General features: G+C 32.6%; 1 protein-coding gene across 1 annotated transcript in view; it reads left to right on the forward strand.

Annotated features, from left to right (window-relative positions):
* The window catches only part of LOC129216561 (dual specificity protein kinase splB-like), a 59,727-nt gene that overhangs the window by 21,718 nt on the left and 11,195 nt on the right, over positions 1-26,814 (forward strand). The window contains exons 3-13 of the mRNA XM_054850779.1: positions 2,734-2,837; positions 3,563-3,853; positions 4,871-5,141; positions 9,116-9,462; positions 16,484-16,547; positions 16,757-16,873; positions 17,001-17,168; positions 18,269-18,365; positions 19,307-19,431; positions 21,573-21,707; positions 26,579-26,708. Of these exons, the coding sequence (XP_054706754.1) occupies positions 2,734-2,837; positions 3,563-3,853; positions 4,871-5,141; positions 9,116-9,462; positions 16,484-16,547; positions 16,757-16,873; positions 17,001-17,168; positions 18,269-18,365; positions 19,307-19,431; positions 21,573-21,707; positions 26,579-26,708 (1,849 nt within the window). The remainder of the gene's footprint in view (positions 1-2,733; positions 2,838-3,562; positions 3,854-4,870; positions 5,142-9,115; positions 9,463-16,483; positions 16,548-16,756; positions 16,874-17,000; positions 17,169-18,268; positions 18,366-19,306; positions 19,432-21,572; positions 21,708-26,578; positions 26,709-26,814) is intronic.

Consider the following 26,814-nt stretch of genomic DNA (forward strand, 5'->3'; position numbering starts at 1 on the left):
TTTTTTCTAATGTCATAAGAATTAAAATGATGTCTAAAAAAATTATTGAAGAAAGAAATTCGTATTTCTATTTGGAGATCGTTCAATTATGTTTCCAAAAGAAAGAAGAGAAAAAGAATTCTAAAATAATAAAAGCGGAAAAAAAAAAAAAAAATTGCTAGCGCAGGTGATAAAGTCGCCAAAACTGGTACAGCTGACGATAAACTACATTTGTCAGACTGGAATTCCCCTCTGGTAACCTTTAGCGTATCGTATACTGTGTTGTCGCCAATGTCGCCAGCGGAAGTTTGCTTGGCGATGTTAGCGCAAAATGGCTTTCGTTCGATCATAGAAAGCCATGTTACTACTGTAATTTATGCCTTGATCAATGTGTAACGTATTAATTATGCAAAATACCAATGGATTAAAGAAGAAAACATTATAATAACCTTTTTTATTGAGGTTAGAAGACAGTGGATCATCAAAAATTATGAATAAACGGACAGAATTATCGGCATCAAGATCGTAACGTCATTTGGACATCTCACATGTATGTTTAAGAAAAATCATTTTTCTTCTAAGATACTGCATAAAAGCTTATGAAAACACTTTTAAACAATTAAAAAATGATTCTGAGGATCGATAAATACCTTTAAAACGAAAACATCATATACTTAGTTCTCAAATAATAGCATTTTAAAGATCGCAACTTTTGGACATACATCAAATTTCAAAGTTACGTTTTTTTAAAATCGTTTACAAAGTAAATAATCTATCTTTATTTTTGTTATCTGTGTAAAATATTAACAAAAAGTTATTCAGTGTAAGATTCATACCTTTAATTTTTTTTTGAAACGTATGGAAATAATTTAAAAAAAATTTTTTTTAATGGTACATTTGCTCAGTTAACGTTTTGGTATGTCCAAAATTGTGCCTTTTAGCAAAGAAAATATTTTTTTAAGGGCATTTGAAGAGAATTTTTTCCATAATTTATGTCAATTCTTGTCTCTATACAGTATTATAGTTTAACTCAAAAATTTTTAAGTTAATTAAAATGAAAGTTATTTGGTGTTGAAGCTTCAAAGTTGAGGTCTGTGTTTGTTCCCACCTTTTGAGAACTGCCCTAATATGTTATTGGCTCCAGGAATGAAGTTTTTTCTTTTTGGTTACTGTTTGTCGACTTCTAAATTTATCAAATAATTCGTAAAATGTTGAATTCTGGGAAAATGGCGAGTGGAAAACAAAAATGTAATTATACTCATTCGTTATTTCTGACCATATACAAGAAGCACATATTTCCATTCAAAATATATTTATCTTTTCCACTCATAAAAGCATACAAGTTAAATGTTCAACAGAAAAGAGAGGGAAAAAAAGTTTTCGGAGCATATGTATTTACGAGTGTACTTCGCTTATTTATATCCCATTTTTCAGCAACAAACTTGAGCATGAACAACTAACCATAAATTATTTATTTAGATTCTTTCTTTTTATGCTGAGCAGAATGGATTTCAGAAAAGGAAAATGCGTTGCTTTCAATCTAGTCGCACGAGATTTTCGTCTTTATTACCAGAAACATTTTCTCGCACCGTTATTTATATGCAAATGATCTGACAAGTCTATCGTCGGATGCAAATCATAAAGTTAATGAATTCGCTCCGTTTCCATATGATCATGCGAAGTTAAGTATTTTATGCGAAGTTAAGTATATTTAGAAACAGTCAGGTGGCGATTCTCATACTTTCAAATGAGTTTCTTTTTTTTAAATTACTGAATATCATGTATAGAATTCATGGAGCCTTTCTATATTTTAAAATTTGGGCTATTAATAACTGAGAGCAATTTATACAGGTGCAGTATTTGTGGGAAGTTTACAACCTCAAAAGCATTTGAATTTCAAAATAAAATAACACGTAACTATAAATAAACAATGTGAGATGAAGTATTATGAAATATTATCAACAATCGCTGATTGTTATTTACGTACTGTATGAATAATAGTGGCAAAGGTATTGCACGTTGAAATTCTAATAAAATGCTGTTGTTTCCAAAATCGACATAATTTGCTCAGTATGTACAATGATAGTATGGAATATTCCTTTGATTTACTTTTCTCCTCAGCAGATTAAAAAAATAGACTAATGAGGCTTGAAGTAGATAATGATTTGAAGAATTAACAAAACAGAACAATAGAAATTGACATTAAAATTCAGTTTAGTTTATTGAAAGACACACAAGTGATAAAAACCGCTATTAATACTACTTGCACATACACATATACGCTCTTTTGGTCGGTATTTACTGCATCTGTAAAACAGTTCGATACAGGCCAGTCATTTTCAATTTTTCCAGGAGGGGAGAGAGGGAGCAAGAATATGTACTAAATTCAAATTTTATCGAAAAACAGCAAAAATCACACCTATTGATGTGTAACATCAATTTTTCACATCGACCGGTCTTGTAAGATTATTAAAAATATAAGTTTCAAGTTTAACTTGAAACATAATGCTGTAAAATCAACTAATAGTGCATTCAATTTACCTTTCATAAATACACTATAATTTTAATGAACATTTAGCACATATTATTCTTCTGCTGTTTTTTTCCTTTTATCATATCTGCATGATTGGTCCAAAATATATGCACTAGGTCTGCATTGAGCCAAAATGTTTTAGATGATCTTCAACTGTGTAAATAAAAGTATCGAAAATTTTTCTGCGGGTTTAGTAAATATTTCTGTGATTCTTTTGACAGGGAGATAATTCATAAGCATTGTTCCTTTCACACGAACAAGAAATGCTGCAAATCTGTCATTCCTGACGTTCCAGATGATTTAGAATGTCATATCATTGGATCAGGTATGTAAATAGCAATATTTTTCGTCCGGGAAACATTTTTCTTGACTAACTTTAGATTTAAGTTTATATAAAAAAGAAAACTGTTCATAAAAAACTGGTTCATAAAAAAAGAGGAAAATCTCTTGAAGTAAAAACATACATCTTTTTAAAGGTTCAATGGTTAATTTTATTAAACTTTTTGTCTAGAGATCAAGTTTACCGATTTGAATATGAACACTAACATGTCCCTTTGACTTGCTGAAAATTACGTATTTAATTTTAATAGGTCATATAACTCCATGATTAGTTTCAAGAAATGACTCATTGGCTATGACGGAAGTAACTACTTGGTTTTAATTAGTAAAAATTTTTATCCTGAAAAAACTAATTAAAAAGCAAAACAAAACTAAATTAAAAAAATGTCCTTGAAAATTATCGCAAACCATTCAAGAGTTTTATTTTGGTACGTTTTGCATGAACTATTTGCGCATGTGGTGTGAGGCAGAAAAAAGATGCAAACGAAATACGTTTTCCATTTGTATCTCATTTAATTTCATTTTTTTTTGTTGTAGGTTTTGTGTAAACATATAACTAAAATGACATTAAAATATAAAATGATGCAAAAGTATGACATAAATATATTTTTACTCTTGCTTGTATATTTATTTATTTATTTTTCTCAATTTACTTACACATTTATTTATTTTTCTCAATTTACTTACACATTTATTTATTTTTCCCCAAAGATGCAGACGATTGGCGTTCTAGGGAGTTATGGCAACACGGAGGCTGTGGCGGCAGTGTCTCTCCCGTGGGATCATGGGACGCAGAAGAAGCGTACAGGTCGGACAGTGCTGGACCGGGCATGGCTATGGCGGGTTTACTCAAGATCGTTCATTGGCTGTCGCATCGGAAAAGAACACGGGAATCAATTGGTCGAGCCTGCGAAAAACACTACAAGGGGAAGTACGGCTTGAACATAGACGACAAAGAGACAAAGAAAAAGTTCAAAATGCTCATAAAAAACACGAAAAATTGTCAGAGGTGAGTGCACTTTTTTTTACCCCCGGTCTCCCTTACGTTATTTACTGTTTCTATCTTTTCAGCAACCAATTATTTTCGTAGAAAAAATGCACTCTGAAGAATGCGTGACATATACATTCATTTAGGGGAACTTTGATCCACAATTTCTATATAACTGTCTCATTCACATTTGAGTAGTGTTACTACATCTATTGGTATAAAACTGAAGAAAAAGTCCTTAAATATTTTATAATTATTCAAAATTAAGAAAAGTTAATTGTAGTTGAACTTCGTGAACGCGAAAACTCAGGGGACCATGATAATTATTTCATGTTAACCGGATTTATTCTTTTTCAATAAATTATGAACAGATTGTTAACTTACGGTACCAAACGAGTATTTCATGTTAAGCAATATTTCACGTTAAGCGACTTCGGGCTAACGAGGTTCGATTGTGTAAAAACCATTTAAAACGAATTATGAACTTGATTTAAAGTTTTCCTGTCACTGGGTAATTTTGAACAGTGTAAGAAATGTGTTGATAAATTATTTTCATTTAAGTAGAGCAACTGGGAACCAGAAAGAAAAATTTCTAGATGTTTTGAAAGACCTATTTTCAGTTCATAACATCACCAGATTGCTATAGTTCATTATATCACATAGAATGTAAGGTGCGAGAGGTATCAACGACTTGAAATCAGCATTAAGGAGTAGCCTCCAAACAGTAACCTAAAAATTACAAAATTACTGGATGATACAGTTACCTGTTAAAAGTTTAGGTATCTTAATTTGTAGAACAAAAAGTAGATAATTTCCACGATAAACTTGCCAGCAAAAACCATCAGTGAACCCTCTTCAGTTTTTTTCTGAAGTGAAATATGCAGGAAAAAAAAGGTTCAAAGTCTACCCTTACAGTTATGGCACAAAGTTCCCCTAAATGACTTCAGTCTTAGATCATGTTTTGATGCTTTGCTAACTTCTCTAACGACGAAATAAGTTCCACGTTCAGCACATTTTCTGTTTCAGGTCAGCGCATTATCTTCCGGACTATTACGGCCATTATCCACAGCAGCAAACTCAGCACTATCTTCTGAGCAGCCAGCGAGATGCTGTGTACACTCATTTGATTCGCCAACGGATGGGGCCCAAAAGACCGTCTGGCATCGGAACTGATCTGTTGTCACCTCGCAGTAGCGTCTCTTCGTATAGTGACAGCTCGTTTATGTCACCAGCAAGCACGCCAGAGGTCAAGACAGCACGCCAACGAAGGGAAAAGATGATCAAGCAAACTTCCATTAAATGGTAAGAATAAGATTTCTATAGTCAGAACTCCCTCATTATGTAGTACAGAGAAACCCCGATTTTACGTTTCTCAATGGACTGGGTTAAAAAAACGTAAAATATGGGGAAAACGAGGATTCGGGAAATGTAAAATCGTGGTTTCACTGTATATGAGAACCATACCATAGCATCCCAAAGTGGACGCCACGAAGCTTCCACGGTGTTGAATATTTTGCTGTTAATGAAATAATACGGCATTGAAAATTAATCACCCGGCTGCATTTAACATGATGATGACATTCAGTTTTGCTTTTTTAGTTAACTTCCGGTACTTTCGAACCTATGGGCGGTGAAAGGTGATTGATTGACAAGATGATTCGACTAATGATAAGAGCGCATTATTCCCCATGCTCGAAATTGCGTACGATATGCTTAAATGCGAGCGGGAACCATGTTAGTTCCTACTTATAGAGTTTCTCCACAAAATTGTAATACGTAAACATGGTATTTATCTGTCTCAATATACAAGATATCTCTCTCTTTCTCTCTCTAATGACTTCGGTGACGTAAGAAAATTCTAGTTCTTTAAAGGATGCAGCGACCTTGTAAAAGTTTGAGAATCCCTGCCATACCCTGTGAAGACATAACCATAAAAGTCCTCCAGCTTTTTTAAAAACAATTCCACACATCAATAAAAATATTTTTAATGTCATGCATGGAATACTAGTTTTTAACGATATTATGAACTTCTTAAAATGAAATAGAGTTTTTTTTCACTTACTGGACAGACTAAAAAAAGTATTGGTGATGGCTACCTCTCCATTAAATACTCATCACATATACTTATCAGTAATGCATATTAATTACATTTTCACATATCAGTGCATATTATAGTATTATTTACGCCTTTTTCCAAAAGCACTAACAAATTATCAAATTTTTGTAGACATGAACAAAGTATTATATCTTTCCAAAGGCAACAAAAAATGTTTTTCCTATTTTCAAGTCTTTTAATGAAAAATACTATCAACATACACTTTTATCAAACATTTTAAGATATAACTAAAATTAAACCAAAATGAAATATCGTAAAAGTACAATTAATTGTAAACTACAGCAATATTTTCCGATTAAAATATAGCAAAATAATTTCTTAAAATATATAAAATAAATTTATGCTTCGACAATGAAAAATATTTTTAAATGTGCTTTATTTATTTATTTATTTTTTGCATTATTCGTAAAATAGATCTCTGTTTTAGATCCGGAAAATGCTGATAGAAAAAATAGAATGATTCAAAGTTAAAATTTCACTGTTCATAAAAGAAGAGAATAACATCAAACTTGTTTACGAACATTGAATTGAAAAATGTTTAACAGTAAACTGACTTAGAAAGCAAATATGCGATACATGTTTCAGAACTCAACGTTAAAAGGCCTTAATACAAGAGTACCTTGTAATAAAGAGTAGGGGAAGGGGGAGCGGGCACATGCGAGCAAATTTGTTCATTTCTTTATTTTTCAAAATATACTATCAATGTCTAAGAGAAAAAATACCCTCATGATTTAATAATCTTTTCCTTGTGTCTAAGAATTAAAAAAATCTTATACATACTATTATTTCTCTACTTTAGGATATTTTTGAAAAATGCTTTGCATTATACACTTGTGCATCTTAGGGCCTGGCCACATGTGAACAAGCCTGGAGTTCATATAAACAAGATTAAAAACAGTATAGTCATTACATTTCAAATAAAAACTCTTGAATATAAAACATATTTATATTAATTACACTGAAGTAATTGCAACCTAAGAGTATACTGCACCAATTTAAATAGTACAGTAATGTATCAATAACAATTTTCCCCCAAGTATATAACCTTGTGCACAGCCAAATGTTACATTTTATTCATTATTTAAAAAAAATTCTCGCATTGAAAATACTAAAAATCAAACTGAAAAAAAAAAATATCTTCCTTCCCTGTCATCATCTATTTCATACTTAGAGAGTTAGTTAAAAAAATTTTTTTATCACTCTTATAGTCTTCTTCCTCCAAAGTGAATTTCACTCCTCTTAAAAATATTAATTATTATTTTCTCAATTCAAGGAGTATTTTAAACGCATGTAAACGTATGGAATTCCTGTATTCTAGGATTAAAAATTACTTTTCTCTTGTCTGGTTAAAATAGCATAGATAAATTAAAATTGGTCAGTGTTTTTCATTATTGTTGTAACCTACTATTAGTTTTCCATCATTCCTTTCGAGAAAGGATAGAAAACTAATAAATGCCCCCTTCCCTACAGTGAAACTAGAAACCACTAACACAATAATATTTAAATTTCCAACGATTCAATAGCGTCCTATTTTATAGCAGAAATTAATGATCCTCTTGTTTACTGCGGCAATACATGCTGTCATCCCGCATGTCATCTTTTTCACTGAAAGTGATCCAATAAAAAGGATGCTTAGTGGTGCGGGTAGGAGTAATAATTCAGGAGGTGAAAGACCTGGTGATGCATTTACCACGATGAAGAGATAATCCAGTCCCTTTTACTACAACATTTAACGAAAACTCGAATTCAATCTCTTTCAGTATACACTTCAACCACAGCTGATATACTTTTATATTTTTGCGAAGACTTTTATGTTGTATGTATTAGTTTTCAAACTTAATTCCTGACTGTGTACGATGACTAAAAAGCGATGTTAATAGATGCGAAAATAAAAATACTTTAAAGTTGACACTCATGCTCAAGGAAGTTAAAAAAAATAAAGTCAAAATTGTTTAACTTCCGTGAATTTTACTTGTAGGTTAGAATATGCTTGTACCGATTCATAACGAGCCCAGGAAGTTGCGCACAGAAATTAGTTAATAGATTTTAATGTTTGGAGATTTGCTCAAAATTTAAACTTTAATTTCCTCATCACAACACTAAACAATTCTTCTAATTCATTTAATTGTGGTAAGGGGTGAAAATCCTAACTCACATAAACATAATCTTGAAAATTATAGTAAAATGGTTAAAGCTTTTTTAGATAATGACGCATATTATTTTTCATAAATCTCTTAGTACCTCTAACCTGGCAGCTTCAAATTTTCGCAGGAAAAAGTTATTAACATGTAATTGTTTCATTTCATAAAAAAAGTACTAGACATCCTTGTCGTAACTCATTTAACGGGTGATTATTTTGAACCACTTAAATGCCACCTCACTTCAGTGCTCTTTAGCTCTGACGATTTAGCCCAATTGGCAAGAACTTGGAGCTGAAGGATCGTGGATTTGTTTCCTGCCAGTGTAAGATCCCCCGAGTACGATAATGGAGATTTGTGCAGGTTTAATCTGTGGTGTTGATCTGGGTGGTAATCTGATAATCTGTAAGTCCTCAAAACTTTTATCCTCAATCTATGCAGTTCATGCCCAAAATAGTCAATTTAAAAAGTTTTAAAATGTATAGAGTAAGAAACTGAGACAAAAGGTTAAACCAGATTTTATGGTAGTTTTAAGTTCCGTAGAAAAACTTACATTTTAAGTAATTTCATAAAACAAGGCCAAGATGCTAATAATTTCATGAATGAATTGATTCTCCATCTACCAAAATTTAGAAAACAAGCACATATAATGAAACAAATTTTTCATATAATATGAAAAAGTCAATGGCTAGTTGGAATTAGTGCTGGAGCACTGTTTTTTTTCTTATCAAAACAAAAGAGCCTCCAATCCCCCGAAAAAAAGAAAAAATTAAAAATATTTTTTTTTATGAATTTAACACAAATTTTATTCATGATTTGTTCATCCTTGTTCATGTTTTATTCATCGACATGTTGTCGATGTCCCTTGGCAGGAACTATGAAATTTGTGGAAGAAATGTATGAAATAATAAAGCACAAGTAGCATCAAAACGCGTTTAAGGGAATTAAATAACACTCTCTCATTAAATGTACTAACGAGTTCATATTGAGAAACATTTCAGCAAGTTCATGTTATCCCGCAGGGATCGCGACGTGGACAGCCATTCTATCCTCTCAGCTAATCCATTCCTCACAATGGGTCACAAAATTATGGATCAGACGGTCGAGCGCCCCAAACTGTGTGCTGTTGTGTCTCCCAAGCCCTCGCTGCGGCCCAACGAGACCAGTTGGATATCTTCTGGAAGTCGGAATGCCTTCTACGGAGGACTTCATCAGAGGACATCGTTCGAGGGAAAGAACGCCACTGTGTCGTTTGCGCGACCACCCTGCCTCACCAAGGCCAAGACGCTCAGCATAGAGAGCCGGGACAAAGCAAATGAGAGTCTGTGTGCCACCTGGCCTCCAGCGGGAAAGGCAGGAACCATTTTAGGTAAGTACAAAAACTGATCATTTCTTGCAGCTTTTAGGTACAGAGCTTCAAAAAATATGTTTGCTAAGAATTACAATCAGTAAAATTTTACAACGATCCCCCCCCCCTGAAAACAAATTTTATTTGTTTATTTTAGAACTGTATCAACCATTGAATGTTTTCTTTTGAAAACATAAAGACCTTTCTGAAACGCTCAATTCTTGCTATACATGTATTTTTTTGAATGCAAGTTAAGTAGCTTTGAAGATTCGAATTACGATGGTTTTCGTTACACTCTTTCCACGTTGTTTTATTTGGTTTTGGTCTTGCATTGAAACAATGATTAAATACATCAACATTCGAAGAATACTTAAATATTTGCATGTATACTTCAGCTGTTTTCAGCAAACCATTTAGGCTAGATTTTTTTTCAATACTATAAATATGTTTTTTAAATTTTATTTGCTGTTTAATCTACTTTATATTTTTGGTAATGTTTTTTCCTCTTTCAAATCAAGGATTTAACTTAAAATGTTAACAGGAAAAAATTCGAAGCTTATTTATATTTTGTCGTCCAAATATGTGGTTAAGAAGGATCAGCTCTATATAAAACTAAGGTTTATGGTAATTTCAGCTTCAAGCTATACAATGAGTTTTTTCATCACTCCTAAAATTTAACAGAAGCAACTAAAGTTACAACTATTAAACAACTACTAAAGGACAATTAGTAAAATTTATGCGTTTTTAACGAATTTTGAAAGTATTTTATGTCATTGTTGATGCTACCAACATATTAATTTTTATCTGGTTACACACTTTCTTGTTTTGTGAGTTATTTTAAATGCTTCTTTGTTTCATCTCCTCTCTATCTTATTATACTCTAGTGGCACCCGCACGACTTTGCCCGTAGTAGAAAATTAAAAGGTCATTTGGTTCGCCTGTATATTTACAAATAATGGATGATGAATTTCTCGCCAATTGGCTATGTTCATTCGCTCTCCTATTCCACGTCATGATAATTTCGTGATTTGACTCGTCCATCTTATGATAACTTTGTTCCGGAAAATGTCCTTAAAATTGGAATATAAACGTCACGGAGATCCACACAGAGAGACATCCAGACAGGGAGACTTCAGTTATATTATTAGTAAAGAAAATTCATGTAATTAGAGATGTTGAGCTACATATTTCGGTCCTCAATTCAGAAAAACGAATAAGCAAAAAGCAGCGAGAAAAGATGAATAACTATTCTCGTATTCGTATATTTAACATGAATATATGAGGCAGTGATAAGAAAAGGGTTGAAGCGGACTTTTTTAAAGTTAAAGATAAAACGTGCAAAATTCAAACCTTAAGTAGACTTTCAATGGAAAGTCTTTTCAGGACATTCTATATAGCAGTACCTACTAAGGCTACTAGTACCATGTCTTGCTCAAAAAGAGATGAGATTTTCTTCTACCATTTCAACTAGTTATCTCCAATTTTTGATTTTTCCCCTTACTCGAATTTGTTTTTATGTGATTGATATTTAAATTAGACGTAAAGTTAATTTTAGATATTCTCATTCAGATTCTAGTCAGATAGCAGTGCAGATTCACTTCAGATAGCAATGAGTCATTTTAACACTAAATGAGATGAAAACTGCTGACAGGGCTTCATGATAGCTACCGGAAATTTTTTATTTTTTCGTTTCCTAATTGTTTTTTAATCAGAAAATGTATTTTTCAAGCACTGAATGTCTGTATGAGAGATAGATTTTTTTTCTATCAAGTTCATCGAATTGGCATCGCAAAAAGGAAAGTTTGTTTTATAAATACCAGCGATGGAATTTTTTCGATACGATTCATCGTATCAGCGTCATAAAAAAGAAAGTTATTCTATTAATACGAGCGAGAGAATGTTTGCTATTCGATTAATTGTATTGGTATCATATATATATATATATATATATATATATATATATATATATATATATATATATATATATATATATATATATATATATATATTTTAATTACTAAAACGAGAATTTAATTTTTTCTATCCGATTCATCATCTTCAAAATAAGTCATGAGTCAAAATGAAATTTAATGATAAGCGCAAACTTTCCAAACTTAAATGATTCTATAACGCAACAAGTTCAAGAAAATGAAACATTTCTCAAAAATTTATTTCTTTGACGAGCCCGAAGCTGTAACACAAACTAATAAAGAAAGCGCAGTCATAAATCTATGACCTAAATGATTTTGACATGAACGAGTTAGATTATTTCCATCCATTCCTTTGGGCGTGGGTGTTAGTTGAGTAGAGCGCGTTCTTTCCCCTAACAAACTGATGAATAAATTTGAGCGTAACCATGGAGAAAAGGAACTGGCGTGATTGTGTTTTGGAGCGGAGATCGAAAAGAATAAAGGAACTCTGCCGTGAAAATAAAAGTGCCGAATGTGGGCAATCTAGAAACTGTTCATTGCAAGTGGAATACGAAATGGCAAAGGGTAAAATTGTAATAAGAGCTGCTGATGAAATTAAACGACCTGAATCTCTAATCGAGTTCAAGCTTTCTACTTTGGAAATAATAAAGCTTCATTGCTTAGGAATTTATGCCAAAAGCATGCTGCCATTTCAATGAAAATTTCCAATACATATGAAAAAATTAATGTTATCTTAAAACGTATATAAGCTTAGGCATTATCAGCATTTAGAGTGAGAATATGTTGAAACCACTGTACATTAAAAAAGAAAAGAAAAAAAAAGCGGATTTGTAATTAGCAGCGTAAGACTTTAAGGACCCTTATGGGATACACGTGGCCCCTAAATTCAAAATTTATTTTGCACAAACAATTTATAAATTATATTTTTTTACATTGTGAGACATCAGAATCTTAACAATAGCGAAAAAATAAAACAAAATAGTAATTGTTTAACAGACATGTATGAAAGGAATATTTTCTTTTCTTTTATTGAGACCATGTTAAATTAAAATGCATAAAAATCTGTTTCATGTAGTACTTGTAGGACAATGGTTTTGACCTAAAAAATATAACTTCAGATCTAGGAAGATGTTTTTGAATTTTAGGCTATGCTTTCTGACGTTAGATTACATTTTCCTCGAAAGAAGAAAAATTAAAAGCAAAATTGAGACAAACTGCAGTACTAAATTAGATAATTCCTCCCTCCTCCTTTTGTGCGTGGGGTTGAACGTGACAAAAAAAAAAGGCTTTAAAAATTAAAACATAAATTTAACTCCATACGTCAAAATGAATACTTTAAAAGCACTTATTTTTGCGAGCTCGTCTTAATCACAAATTTAAGCCTCGGGAAACATTTTTTTTTCTTTCGACTTTCTGTTCTATTTGCATAAAATTCGCGAAATTTTCAGCTCGCGAGATGCCGGTATCTTCATTTTCGCGAAAACTACAGATCACGAAAATAATTGCTTTTACTCTTATCAATTTGCAGTCGTTCAAAAATAAAAAAATGAATATTAAGTAGAGGAATAATGAATAAGACAAAATAAATAAATGAAAAAAAGGTCCTAATGCAAAATTAGATAGTTATTCAGAATCGTGAATAAAGCCCTTTTTTGTACTAGAGGAGTACAACACATAAGACGAAAAATGTGATGAAGAAAGATTTTTTTTTCATTGATTCTTTGATGACAGAGAGACAGCTTTTACAAAATTCATGTATTTGTTGCGAGCTCGGGCTGCTTTCATTGCATTAACGCTGTACTGGGAAAGAAAACACATTTACAGAATTCATTTCTTTGCTGCGAGTTCTGGTTACTTCCGCTGCATTGACACCGTACTGGTAAAGAAAACACATTTACAGAATTCATTTATTTGCTTCGAGCTCGGGTTGCTTCTGCTGCATTGACACTGTACTGGCAAAGAAAACACATTTAGAGAATAACGAATAAATACCTTTGCTGAAAATTCAAAAAATCAGTAATCCAACGTCAGAAAGCACAAATATTGCAAAATATTGCAGACACGTGTTTTGGTGTTACAAGGAACACCTTTTTCAATGCAAAGAAATGTGAGCTTCTGGATGAAAAGTCATCCTTTTCTCGGATGACTTTTCATCCAGAAGCTCACATTTCTTTGCATTGAAAAAGGTGTTCCTTGTAACACCGAAACACGTGTCTGCAATATTTTGCAATATTTGTGCTTTCTGACGCTGGATTACTGATTTTTTGACATTTAGAGAAGTAGGTTGGTGCAGTGAGAATATGTTGTTTTGCTGATATTGTGCTTGGAAAAAAAAAAAGAAAAAAAAAAACCCACTTCATTTACTGCTAAAGCAGTATAATGAAGTACCGCATCTGACTGATAATAAAGGTTTGATAATGAGATAATTAAACTAAAAGTTTTCTTACTTTTAAGTCTGGGAAAACATTTTTTAAGGTAGAAATGAAACGATTGTGTAGCATATAGTAATTGCAAAATTAAAAAGAAAAAAAATTGCCTTTTAATTTCTCAAACAGTTACGCATATGTCTTGGATGAATTAATCTTAAAATCTTGAAAGTAGTAACTGCTCTTTTAACTTGCTGGTTTCAGTCACAGGAACATTTTTTACGTTGCCAAAAGTAACCTTTTTTTCCTTATATGTTAAAATATCTCAAGTTTTAAAGAGTATAGACGAAATCGGTTCCACTGTGAAATATAAGGACGAACTAATGAAAAATGATTCATTTAGAAAGTGAATTAATGAAAGTTCTTTTTATTTTATGTATAGTTCCCTCAAACCAGTTTTTAGCCTACTTTCCCAGTAAAAGTCAGAGAAAGAAGAAAAAAGCATGAAAGAAGGCTTAATGCATCTTAAAAATATCCCGAAAAACAAAAAAAAAAGTCAAAAATAAATAAAATAGTTAGATAAATATTGAAAAATTAAAAATTGGAAAGTAGGATATTGAAATGGAGAGAAATGTCTGTCGGTCTGTTTGTCGGTCTGTCTGTCGGTCTGTCTGTCTGTCCCCCCCCCCCTAATAACTTTTGAATGAATAGTCCGATTCGAACAATTTTTTTTTTGTTCGAAAGATCTCGGCGAGTACACCTCATTCCCATATTTCCCTTTTTGATTTTAACTATTTTTTGTTCAATTTTGAACAGTTCAAAAAAACTTAACCTTAGCGCCTAAGGGGAAATTCAAGGCAATTCCGAACTGTGAGGCGAATTTGCTTCAAACAAACTTTGTAGGAAAAAGTTTTTGATGAAAAACTTGAATATAAATTATCTTTTTGATTTGAACAATTTTCCGTTCAATTTTGAACAGTTCAATTCCCTTAACATTACGCCTACGGGGAAACTGAAAGTCGATGTAGATTCCGTACTTGAAGGCGGATTTACTTCCAACAAATTTTGTTGGAAATAGCTCTTGACGCCAAACTCCAGACTCTGACTCCGAGAATTTAGGGGCACCTGACTCCGACTCTGACTCCTGTGCCCGACAATTAATCGAACTCCGACTCACCGACTTCGACTCTGACTTCGTAGCTTTGGCAAACATTTATACACGGTGGACAAATGACTGACTCCGATTCTTGGATATTCGACTCCGACTCTTTTATCCCAAAATGAGATTGACTCCGACTCCAACTCCGCTGCTGTGGTTTTAACTGTGAAATAATTATTGTTGATCTGACTTGTTTTTATTTTCACGCTAAAGTTTTAATTTAGGTATTCAGTTTTCGGCGAATAAACTCGAAGTCATTTATATTAAAGATATTCGCAGACGATTTTTTTTTTTTTTTTTGACAATGAAAATTATTTCTTTAAGTTGACATTTTATTGTTTTTATTTATTTTGGTAAGTGCATTAATTCATTTAAAAAAATATTTTTGGCAACAAGAGAAAAAGAAACGATTTTTTTTTGATATGATGTATTTATTTTAATGAACTTATTATTATTATTTTTTCGTTTTGAAATCTGTTAAAGATTTTTTTTAATGGAAAGAAGTGTATTAGCTGCTTTGTTTAAAAGGTGCTACTATTTTATTTGTTCGTTTTTTTTAAATAGAAAAGTAAGGAATATTTTATTCCTAGAAATCAGCTTAAAATATTTAAAAAATATCTTGGAAAAAATTTGCGATTTTAGCTATTTTTGAGAATATTGATCAGGTACTAGAAAGTAGTATGGGTATACGGGAAAGTAGGCTCGTTTAGTTCTAGACAGAACTTCTTGTTATACGGTGGATAAAAAAATAGTTCGAAACTTCACGAGTAGCTATAAAAAGTTGTTTTCGCAACACAGTTAAAAAAATACTTTTTTTATGCAGTGGATAGGGACCGCATAAAAAAAAGTCTCACGTAGAAAATAACCCAAACACTTATGAAATAACTAGAAATTGCTTCTTTAAACAAAATCAAAATTAACCAATTTTGCCGAATAGTCAGACGAAATTTCTCTAATAAAGAAACATTTGGGAGGTGACAGTGACCTCCCATCGGTGTGCCTCTGTCGTCACTTGAAGATACTACCTTGCACTCGTTTTATAAATAATTTCGTCACTTGAATACCAATCTGATTGACATTTTTATGTACCGCACAAAAATAAATAAAGAAAGAAAGAAAGAAAAAATTAATTAAAAATAAAATAAATAAATAAATAAATAAATAAATAATAAATTAAAAATGAAAAAAGAATGAATACAAATCGCACTAAAAAGAAAAAAAACACTCACAAAAACAGGTTTGTGTGTTATTTTCATGCCTAAAATGGCAGCCAAACGTATCAAGACTAGCACTAAATGATTTCTTTAAGGTTCTATTCGAGTAGAGCGACCGGTTAGCTCGATCTCAATGGTAACTAATCCGAAACGTTCTGATGGATTACCGGTTAGCCAATCGTATGTGAAAACATTCTATGAACACTCATCGCACTAGCCACTGACATCCTCAAGTGTCATGAAAAGTAGTATCCGGGTCAACCGATAAGTCTATTCGAACATGAACTAAAATAATAGTAAATATGGTTTTTAAAGTAAAAATTTTAAGTAAAAATGCGAGATTTTAATTCATACATTTTATTATTTCTTTAGAGGAAATTGTTGATGAAACAGAAACTGATTGTATAGAAGAAGCAGACGAAAGCTTTAATTTAAGGTGAGTAACCGTACATCAATGAATTGGGGCATTTTCCCCGTTTTTTTTCCGTCCTTTAAAACACATTTAAAAATGTAATGAAAAGCTGTACAACTTTCATGACATATGACTTCAATTAAATGTTTCTTGAAATAAAAAGAATTACGTTTTACTAAATTTGAAAGCATCAGATTAATGTAACTAAAATCTTTTTTTCCCTTACCAAATAGTGATTTTCGTAGTGATTCTCAAAATGGTGAAGAATCCTTAAAAGAGTGGTATATTCCTTATGGTGATATTGAATTCATGGAGAGAATTCGTCATGGACGTCAGGGTGATATATACAAGTAAGAAAGTTTTTAAATCTATATTTAAGTTAGATTGCTCGTATATATTTTAGTCAAGAGGAAATAACTATCTTCTTTTTCTTCAGTGTAATGCGTTTTTTCTTTATTAATTTTGTGTTTTCTGCAGGGGCAAGTGGTATGGTGAAGTATTGATCTATACCATTCGTGAAACGTGTGATCGAGAGCTAAATCAGTTCCTAGATGAGGTGGCTCAAATGGGAATGATCCGACATGAAAATATTGTCCTATTCATGGGAGCTTGCATTGAGCCACAGAAGCTTGCAGTCATCACCAGGTGAGATGAATACTGCTGCTACAGATGAACAGAAGCTTAACTTTTTAAACTAAATATATGACGATGCCTAATAAGGTTTAGGATGTAAAACTCTCATGAGTAATGCTAAAATTAATGGCGATCCATTGATCCATGAGCCCAATCAGTAGAATAAATTACAGGGGTCATTGTGGGAGTAGTAATTAACTATTCTCATTTTCCTCTTAAAAGTTTATAATATCGTTAATAACTAGCATTTGGCACATGGCAGTAAAAACACTAACTGATTTATGCAATTATTTTTTACAAAATGGGAAAGCTTTTATTGTTCTGTGAAATAAAAGAGAAAAGGGTACCCTAACTAATTGTGCAAACATCCCGAGCGATTATAAACACTTATCACTCTATCAGGAAGTAATAAAAAATGGAGGCGACGCGTCTCAAGAAATTTATGCATGCATTAATACTAAATTATAAGCTTATTTAATTTCCTATTTACTCTTAATTATATCTGCTAATGTAACTTGAGCAAATATGAATAATATTAGAAGTTTCTGGACTGGAGTTCTATACGGTGTTTCCGAGATTTTTAAAATTAGAGTTTTAGAGTGAAATTTTTTTTAAACATGGACTTTACAAGAGTCAGGCCAATACTCTAGTTTTAAACTGAAAATTATTTAAAATATTGTTGAAAACGTTTAGGAAAAATGATCATTTTTGGGGCTTCACAAGTCCTCCTCCTTGCTACAAATGTTTTTGAACCTTACACCTTTCTAGCCGTTCAGAAGAATGTTATCGGTTAATATGATACTCCTTTACCCTTTAAATTAAAGAAAAAAAAAAGACTGATAAAAACTTAAAAAAATGAGGAGGAGGGGAAGAGGGAGAGGGAGTGCTATCTCCAAAATGGGTTGCGTAATTGGGGTAAGACGGTGGTCATATTTGGATTCAACGAGACCTTTTACCTAAGAATAAGCAAGAATGCTGTAAGAAGCTTTTTGAGGGTTTTTTTTCGACCACATACTTATTACTTTGATTATATGTGTCGAAGTTTTTACTCTTCACTGATTGAATACATTTTATTTCGTCAACGATGATTAAATTCCTGTCATCTCTTTCAGCATGCGCAAAGGACCGACACTCTTTGAATATCTTCACCTTAAACGACATAAGTTGCCTTTCCATTCCAAGCATAATATAGCCAGACAAATAGCTCAGGTATGGCATTAAACAATTTGTTCTGCACTGGTTCATAATTATAAATGAGTTTGTATAATGTTTCAACTACGATACTTTTCATGCATAGTCGACATTGTTATTGAGTTTCTATATAGAAAAAAGGAAAAAGAAATCTGTGACGTCATACTTTACTTGCAAAAATCCTCGAAATTTTACACATGCTCGCTTTGTACGCACATGCTTCAGTTAAAAGCAAAAATAGAAAAGAATTTTTCGCAAATGTTAATTCTCATATTAGTTATTTTTTCGTAGCTGAACAAGACTTAAATTTTGGCCTTATACACATGTGATCAATTTATTAGGAAAATATTATTGGTTAATACCGTAGAGCAGGAGTTAGTAAATGGAAGGAGCAAGTCCAACCATCCGCTTAGCTAAAGCTGAAGGAAAGACGCCAAGTCATGTGACTCAACAACGACGAATGCTTGACATGTTTTGCGTGAAACTAGAGAAAGAAACTTGATTTCTTCCAAGGTTTTACTTTAAAATCTAACACGTTACTTGAGATCTTTGCTTCACGAATGAAAGTCTTCACTCCCTCCATAAAATCTCTTCTCTATGGTTTATACTTTGTGGGTCTTAAATTGCCACTGCATATTTTTTTTTTTACTGCAAATAATATGATGGTAATACTTCTTATCTTTTAGCCACACTAAAGATTTCAAATAGATTAATTTTGAATATAGTGAGTTTTGTACCTTTTCCCTGCTACACATGAACAATAATTTGCAATATTCCGCTAAATAATTTACTTCTTAATGTTTCTGAAACTGATTTAGGTCAATTATTTTTGCGATATAAGGCTTAAGCCTTGTTCAACTCATAATTCATTTTTGACAATTTGTTCGCTGTGAATTTTCTATTTCTGGAAGAAAATACTTAGTCGTTGGAAAAAGTAAAAACTTGCTTCTTTCTTTCAGGGCATGGGCTACTTGCACGCCAAAGACATCGTTCATAAGAAGCTTAATTCTAAAAATATAATATTAGAATGCAGGGTGAAACTATGCATCATGGATCATGGAATGGCCGACAAACAGCTGGATAGGTAAGATTTTGGAACACTTCATCAGTATTCTACACAGGCCTTCCCATTTTTCTATTTATTCTTATATCAATACTTAAGCCACTTTTTAAATACTTCCTTCAAATAATTGAAGTAAGTATAGCCATTTAGAGTAATTTTGAATGATATAGATCAACTAGCACTACTTCTTATGTTTAGTGTATTTATTTTGTTTTTAAGCACTTTTATTATACTTGATAATATTTTTTACACGTGATTATTTTTTATACTTGATTTGAATATATTTTATTATACTTAATTTCCGGTTTGTAAAGGAAATTCTGAGGTCACCTTTTGCTTATATCTCAGCTACTAGACCACTTAGACACTTCAGGATTTCACTAAATGATTTGTTTAATCTTAAGAAACATTTAACGCTAAAAAATAAAATTCTGAAATAAATCATTATTTTAATCTGGCAGAAAAACAGTAAATTTCATGTAATTTTCCCATTAAATAATTAAATATAAAACCCATTGTTACAAAAATTCGCTGCCTTACAACAATAATATTAACATTAATCATAATGACTATTTTGAATGAATTCTTCTCTAGATGAAGCATGAAATTTATTCACTATCATTGCTCTCGTAGGATATTTATCCTCATCTATGCCAATAATAGGTAATGGGGATAAGTAAAGAGACATAGGATCTTTATCAAGAGTAACTTGTGTGTGGTGAAGCATAAATTAGTTTGGGAAACTTTTAATATTTGAATGGTTTTAAATAAATTAGCACACAAATAAATCCTAGAGGGGAACAAAGATTAATTTTTAGTTCCAAATGCTTAAAGTTTTAGATACGTATGTAACTTTTTTTTTTTTCATTTTAGTATGAAGCATTTACATGTAAAAAAGAGGTGAAATTTTGTGATGGTAACATTATTCTACAACATACATTTACACTAAAAAGAATAAACTAACAGAATTTAAAACAAAAATACTAAGCACTTTCATAATGCACTCAAAAGGACAAATTAACTTTTCTGGATCAGAAAGGACAATATTTAAGTATTCCAGTCGTTTTCAATTATTCCAAGAAAATTAAACCACAAACAGAAAAGTGCAGCTCAAGTCAGGCAGAGAATTTCTTATCATTGTATGGCTTTCAATCATAAATTTGAGTGTTGAAACATGCATATTTTTCTGAGAAAGTTTGGTTCGAAATGACTTGATCCGTACTCTTCTTCGTTTGTGTTGTCATTTTCTTGGAATAGTTCAAAACTATAGGAATGCTTAAGCTGTCCATTCTGACCCAGAAAAGTTATTTTGTCTCTTTGAGTGTATTATAAAAAGTGCTTAGTATTAAAATAAAAATCTGTTATTTTTATTTATGTTTAACCAGTAATGTAGAGATATTTTAAAGCGTAAAAATCGTCAAAATAAAGAAATAAAATGATACATTTACTTAATGTTCTAACAGCTTAAGTTGTTACACTAGATAATTTGTTGACTAATAAAGCTGCTAAAGCTTGCAATGAATAATTTGCAAATGGCTCCAGTAAATTCACAACACTTTTAAACTCATATCTATTAAGTTATTTCAAATATTTAGCAATTATTTTTCCTTTTGTACGACTCCAATAATATCGTTACTGTCCAACCACGGATTGCATGGAATTTTCAAACGTCCAGATAAAACGAATCTATCTGATTAAGGGGGAAAAGTAAAAATTTGATGCCGGTATTCCGCTCATTTGAATGAGACTCTCTCTGCTTTTGCAAAAGCTGGCATCGCTAAAAAATAATACATTCGTCCATTTCCGGCTGTAAAACGAATGTTTGTCTTTCCATACAATCCGTGATCAGACAGTAAGCTTAGAATTTAAATTTCATTGATAGATAGTTGAAATACATATTGCCAGTTGGCTTAGTACGATTAACACCGAACTTGCAGTCACACTGCGATAATTTGAAATGTTTATTTTTGTGAGAAACAAAATAGAAGTTTAGGTGCTGCATAGGAAATCTACTTATACATTAACTTTTCACTGAAAGTAAAATGTGCAAATTTGCCTCTCTCTCTCAATAATAAGCTAGGCGCTACTCATGGAAAAATTGATTTTTGAGAGCGTACTGATTAGTTTATTTTATTTCATTAGTTTATTTTCAATGTTTTCAGAAACGACTATGGATGCATACCACGAGGACACCTAAGCTACATAAGTCCAGAGTTGATGTCTTCCTTAGAAATTGATCCTCCAGGAATATACTCCACGAAACCTCACACGCAGTCAACTGACATTTTTGCTTTCGGGTAAGGTTTATATTGTTTTCCAATTATTAAGAAATCATAAATAGGTTTTGGTTGAATCTGTAGCATGATGAACTTATAGTGTAAATAAGTAGCTAAAAGTTTTGTTTTAAGAAAAGCATTTTTTTGGCTCAATGGTTAATGATAGGTTTTGAGCTACTTACTTTAATTTTTGGTAGCTCATTGTTAAGTGCTTAAGTTAAAAGTTCTTCTGAAAATGTTCGAATATTTAAGGTTCGAGATTAAGAGATTTTTTTTATTATTAGTATATGCTGTTAGATAATTAGTATCACCAATATATTATGTTTTTATTATTAAAATATCTAATCAGCTACTAATACTAGTGATAACTAACAAATTGTTAATAAATACCAAAAATACATAATTGGTGTATTTTAGCTACATAAATAGCAGTTTTTGGCTTGTACTAATATTTTCATTTAATTAAACAAGAAGTTCTGTCTAGAACTAGACGAGCCTACTTTCCCGTATACCCATACTACTTTCTAGTACCTGATCAATATTCTCAAAAATAGCTAAAATTGCAAATGTTTTCAAACATATTTTTAAAATACTTTAGGCTGATTTCTAGGAATAAAATATTCCTCACTCATCTAAAAAAAATTATATGCGTAAAAAAAAAAATTAATTTGAATTTTTGGCATCTTGAATTCAAATTATGTTTTTCGCAATCACGAGCGTGTGTGTTTGTGTAGGCGCATGTGTGTGGGTGCGTGGGTGCGTAAGTGTATGTATGCATGTGTGTGAGCGAGTGTTGTGTACGTGCGTGTGCGTGTAGGAATTCGTGTGTGTGTGTAGGCGTTCGTGTGTGTGTGTAGGCGTTCGTGTGTGTGTGTGTGTAGGCGTTCGTGTGTGTGTGTAGGCGTTCGTGTGTGTGTGTAGGCGTTCGTGTGTGTGTTTAGGCGTTCGTGTGTATGTGTAGGCGTTCGTGTGTGTGTGTAGGCGTTCGTGTGTGTGTGTGTGTAGGCGTTCGTGTGTGTGTGTGTGTAGGCGTTCGTGTGTGTGTGTGTGTAGGCGTTCGTGTGTGTGTGTGTGTAGGCGTTCGCGTGTGTGTGTGTGTAGGCGTTCGCGTGTGTGTGTGTGTGTGTGTAGGCGTTCGTGTGTGTAGGACATGGGCGCCACCGCCCAGCAGAAGTGGATTCCGGGGGACAGTGCTCAGGACCAGCCGTGCCGCCGCCGGTGGACAGTGGTGCTGCAGCCCTGGTCCAAGCTGAAAAAGGCACGGACGCCAAAAACGGTCAAGTGAGAACAATAAGCAATCGTGATTGCCCAAAAAAAAGAACAAATAAAATAGCAGCAACTTTTAAACAAAGCAGCTAATACACTTTTTTCCATTAAAAAAAACTTTAACAGCTTTCAAAACGAAAAAATAATAATTAAAATTAATAAGCTCATAAAATAAATACAGCATATTAAAATAAAAAAAAAATGTTTCTTTTTCCCCTGTTGCCAAAAACAATTTTTCAAATGAATTAATGCACTTACCAAAATAAATAAAAACAATAAAATGTCAACTTAAAGAAACAATTTTCATTGTCAAAAAAAAAAAAAAAAAAAAAAAAAAATCGTCTGCGCATATCTTTATGTAGAAACATAAATGACTTCGAGTTTATTCGCCGAAAACTGAATACTTAAATTAAAACTTTAGCGTAAAAATAAAAACAAGTCAGATCAACAATAATTGTTTCACAGTCAAAACCATAGCTGCGGAGTCGGAGTCGGAGTCAATCTCATTTTGGGGTAAAGGAGTCGGAGTCGAATATCTAAGAATCGGAGTCAGTCATTTGTCCTCCGCGTATAAATTTTTGCCATAGCTACGAAGTCAGAGTCGAAGTCGGGGAGTCGGAGTCAAGTAGCCCTAAATTCTCGGAGTCGAAGTCTGGAGTTTGGCATCAAGAGATATTTCCAACAAAATTTGTTAGAAGTATATCCGCCTTCAAGTACGGAATCTACATTGACTTTCAGTTTCCCCGTAGGCGCTAATGTTAAGGGATTTGAACTGTTCAAAATTGAACGGAAAATTGTTCAAATCAAAAAGATATTTTTTATACAAGTTTTTCATCAAAAACTTTTTCCTACAAAGTTTGTTTGAAGAAAATTTGCCTCACAGTTCAGAATTGCCTTGAATTTCCCCGTAGGCGTTAATGTTATGTTTTTTTGAACTGTTCAAAATTGAACGAAAAATTGTTCAAATCAAAAAAAAAAAAATTATGGGAATGAGATATCCTCGCCGAGATCTTTCTAACAAAAAAAAAAAATTGTTCGAATCGGACTATTCATTCAAAAGTTATTAGGGGGGGGGACAGACAGACAGACCGACAGACATTTTTCCCCATCTCAATACCCTACTTTCCAATTTTTAATTTTTCAATATTTATCTAACTATTTTATTTATTTTTGACTTTTTTTTGTTCTCTGACTTTTACTGGAAAGTAGGCTAAAAAAGAACGCAATGCATCGTGTCGTCACGTTTAAAATTCTTAGACTGATGGCTGTAATCGTAATACGTGGTATTAAAGAATTAAATGTTTTCAACTGTACAGTACTCATCTTTATTAATGATACATTAAGAATGAAGATTGTTTCGAATTATTTGAAACTAAAAGAAGAAGTATTTACGTACCAGGGATGATTGTGTTCCGGTATTTTACCGAATTTCCGGTATTTTCGGACGTATTTCCGGTATTTTTATGTCCGAAAATACCGGAATTATGTTTTTTTATTATGCTTTTATCTCCCTTTCTCCACATTTTTTTAAAAAGTATATAATATGCATCAAATATACTTGCAAGTGCCTTAAGATGAACACCTATCCCTTAAGATGGACAAATGTCAAGATAATTTGTATAACACCAACTCGTAACTTTGTAATCCATTAAAAATTTAATCAAATGTACACACAATATTTTGACTCAGAACTATTTAATACTAAGGCAAACGTGCACTTAAGTAATAGGGACCAAAGATCCCCCCCCCCGCACTCCCCCCTGTTCTCGCTTTGCAACTTTCAGGTATTTTTTGATGAACTCACAATCACCCCTGTACGTACTTATAATTAACTAAGCCCTTCAGACTTCAACTTATTTCCACCATTAATATGCAGGGTATCCGGGAAAGAGCTTTATTATTCAAAACATTATTAATAAAAATGCTAACAGGTGATATAAAACGCAATTTTTTTTTGTAAGTGCTAGTTGACTAGCCTAAGATTTAAGAGAGACTTTCGAGCCCCTCTTAAATTTTTGAGCGAACGGAATATTCTCAATTTGCCGATTGGAACTCCAAATTTTGTCGAATGACAAAATGCGGGTATGCACACATATCTAATGAAATAGGACAGTCGGGCATTTAAAAGTTGCAATGTTGAAAAAATAACTTCAAATTTGTGGAATCATCAGACAAAAGTTGCCTAATGAGGAATATTTTGAAAGGCCACAACACCCTCTCGTTAGCTCCCATCCTGTCCCCCCTGATTGAGCTAAGAAAAGAAAATGGTGACTGCTCAGGAGACAGCGCAGTGTGTACTTATGATTAGCCAGAACAAAATCACTATTGACCTTACTATGAAATTTCTGTCGGATGTACCAGAAAGATCCACCAAATGTCATACACTGCATTCAAAAACTTCTTAGCACGTTATCGGTGACTTTCTTTCAGTTAAACGAAACAAACACCCGTGCAATTGCTATTTTCTTTTCCTAGCTCATTAAGTCAACAAGGCCCCATATACTCCGTACCAACAAGGCCCCGTATACGCCGTCAAGGCCCCATATACATTAGGCAATTGATATCAGAAAAAAAAGTACAAGAGATTTTCATTCTTTTGAAACCTTTGGTTCTAGACCCATATTTACAATTGCAAAAATGGTTGAAATAAGATGTAGAGTAAAGATATAAAAAGTTTGAAAGGAAAAAAAATCAGTGGAAAAATACGAAATCTAACTTTTTACATGGTTACCAAATCCCTTTCATCGCATTTGGGAAATCAAAAGCATGAAAAGCAATTTGAGCATAAAAGGTTTGTCATTAGTCTGAAAAATCTTCACCGATATATGAAACGCAGCGTTTTGTGACTTACACTACTTTACACCGGCGGTCAATAACATTTTGGGGGGAAATATAGCGGCTATCAGGAGTTTAAAATTATATGTGTGTATAGAGTATTTTTTTCAGATTTTACGAGCCTTTCCAGTGCGTCTTTACGTATTGTAGCATAACTTGTATTTATTTTTTAATAGCAATGAAAAATATAAATAGGGTAAAACTGGCACTACTATTAGTATTTTGTTTTTCTTACTTCTACATCCCGACATTCTTCTGAAAGGGCGAAAAGTTCCAATCTAATCTTATACACGTTCCCTTAAAAATGTGAGCTCGGATATCTCCTTGAGTTTTGGTCGCAAATGTTTCGACTCTTTTGGGTCGGAACTGTTTTCAATAGAGATTATTCCCCTAAATATAAGTTAGGGGACCTAGGGCCCGTAAAAAAGTTAGATTTCAGTTTTTCCTACTAATTTTATTTTTTTTTCTTTCAACTTTCAATATCTTAACTCTGCACCTTATTTTGAACCTTTTTGCATTCGGAAGTATGCATCTAGGAATAAGGGTTGCAAAAAGAGAGGTTTTGCAGGTTAAACGGGAACACGCTGTGTATAAAAAAAGTGGATCTAAGATTTAAGGGATTTCTTACACAAAATGTACACAAACGCACTTGATTTTCATGGATATTGCTAAAATATAAATAATGCTATGAAATGGTGATAAATTCAACCGGCAAACACATTTAAAAATACTTCATGCTCTTGGATTGCATGTGGTTGTTGTTGTATGAAATTCACGTATCTAAATTTCAGGTCGCTGCTGTTCGAACTGCTGGCAGAACGTTTCGCCTTCCATGATCTGCCGCCACACGCCCTCATTTGGCAGGTGTCTTCTGGCAGAACGGCATCCTTACACAACTTTCGTTTTATTAACGGGCTCAAGGTCAGTATCTGTAGTTAGATTTTCTTATTCTTAATGATAACCTTATAGTTGGAAAATTTTCTTCCTCTGTATGAAAGTGGAAGATGGCACAGTTTCATAAATGACA

The sequence above is a fragment of the Uloborus diversus genome, chromosome 1 (genome assembly GCF_026930045.1).
Source record: "Uloborus diversus isolate 005 chromosome 1, Udiv.v.3.1, whole genome shotgun sequence".
NCBI classification, from domain to species: domain Eukaryota; kingdom Metazoa; phylum Arthropoda; class Arachnida; order Araneae; family Uloboridae; genus Uloborus; species Uloborus diversus.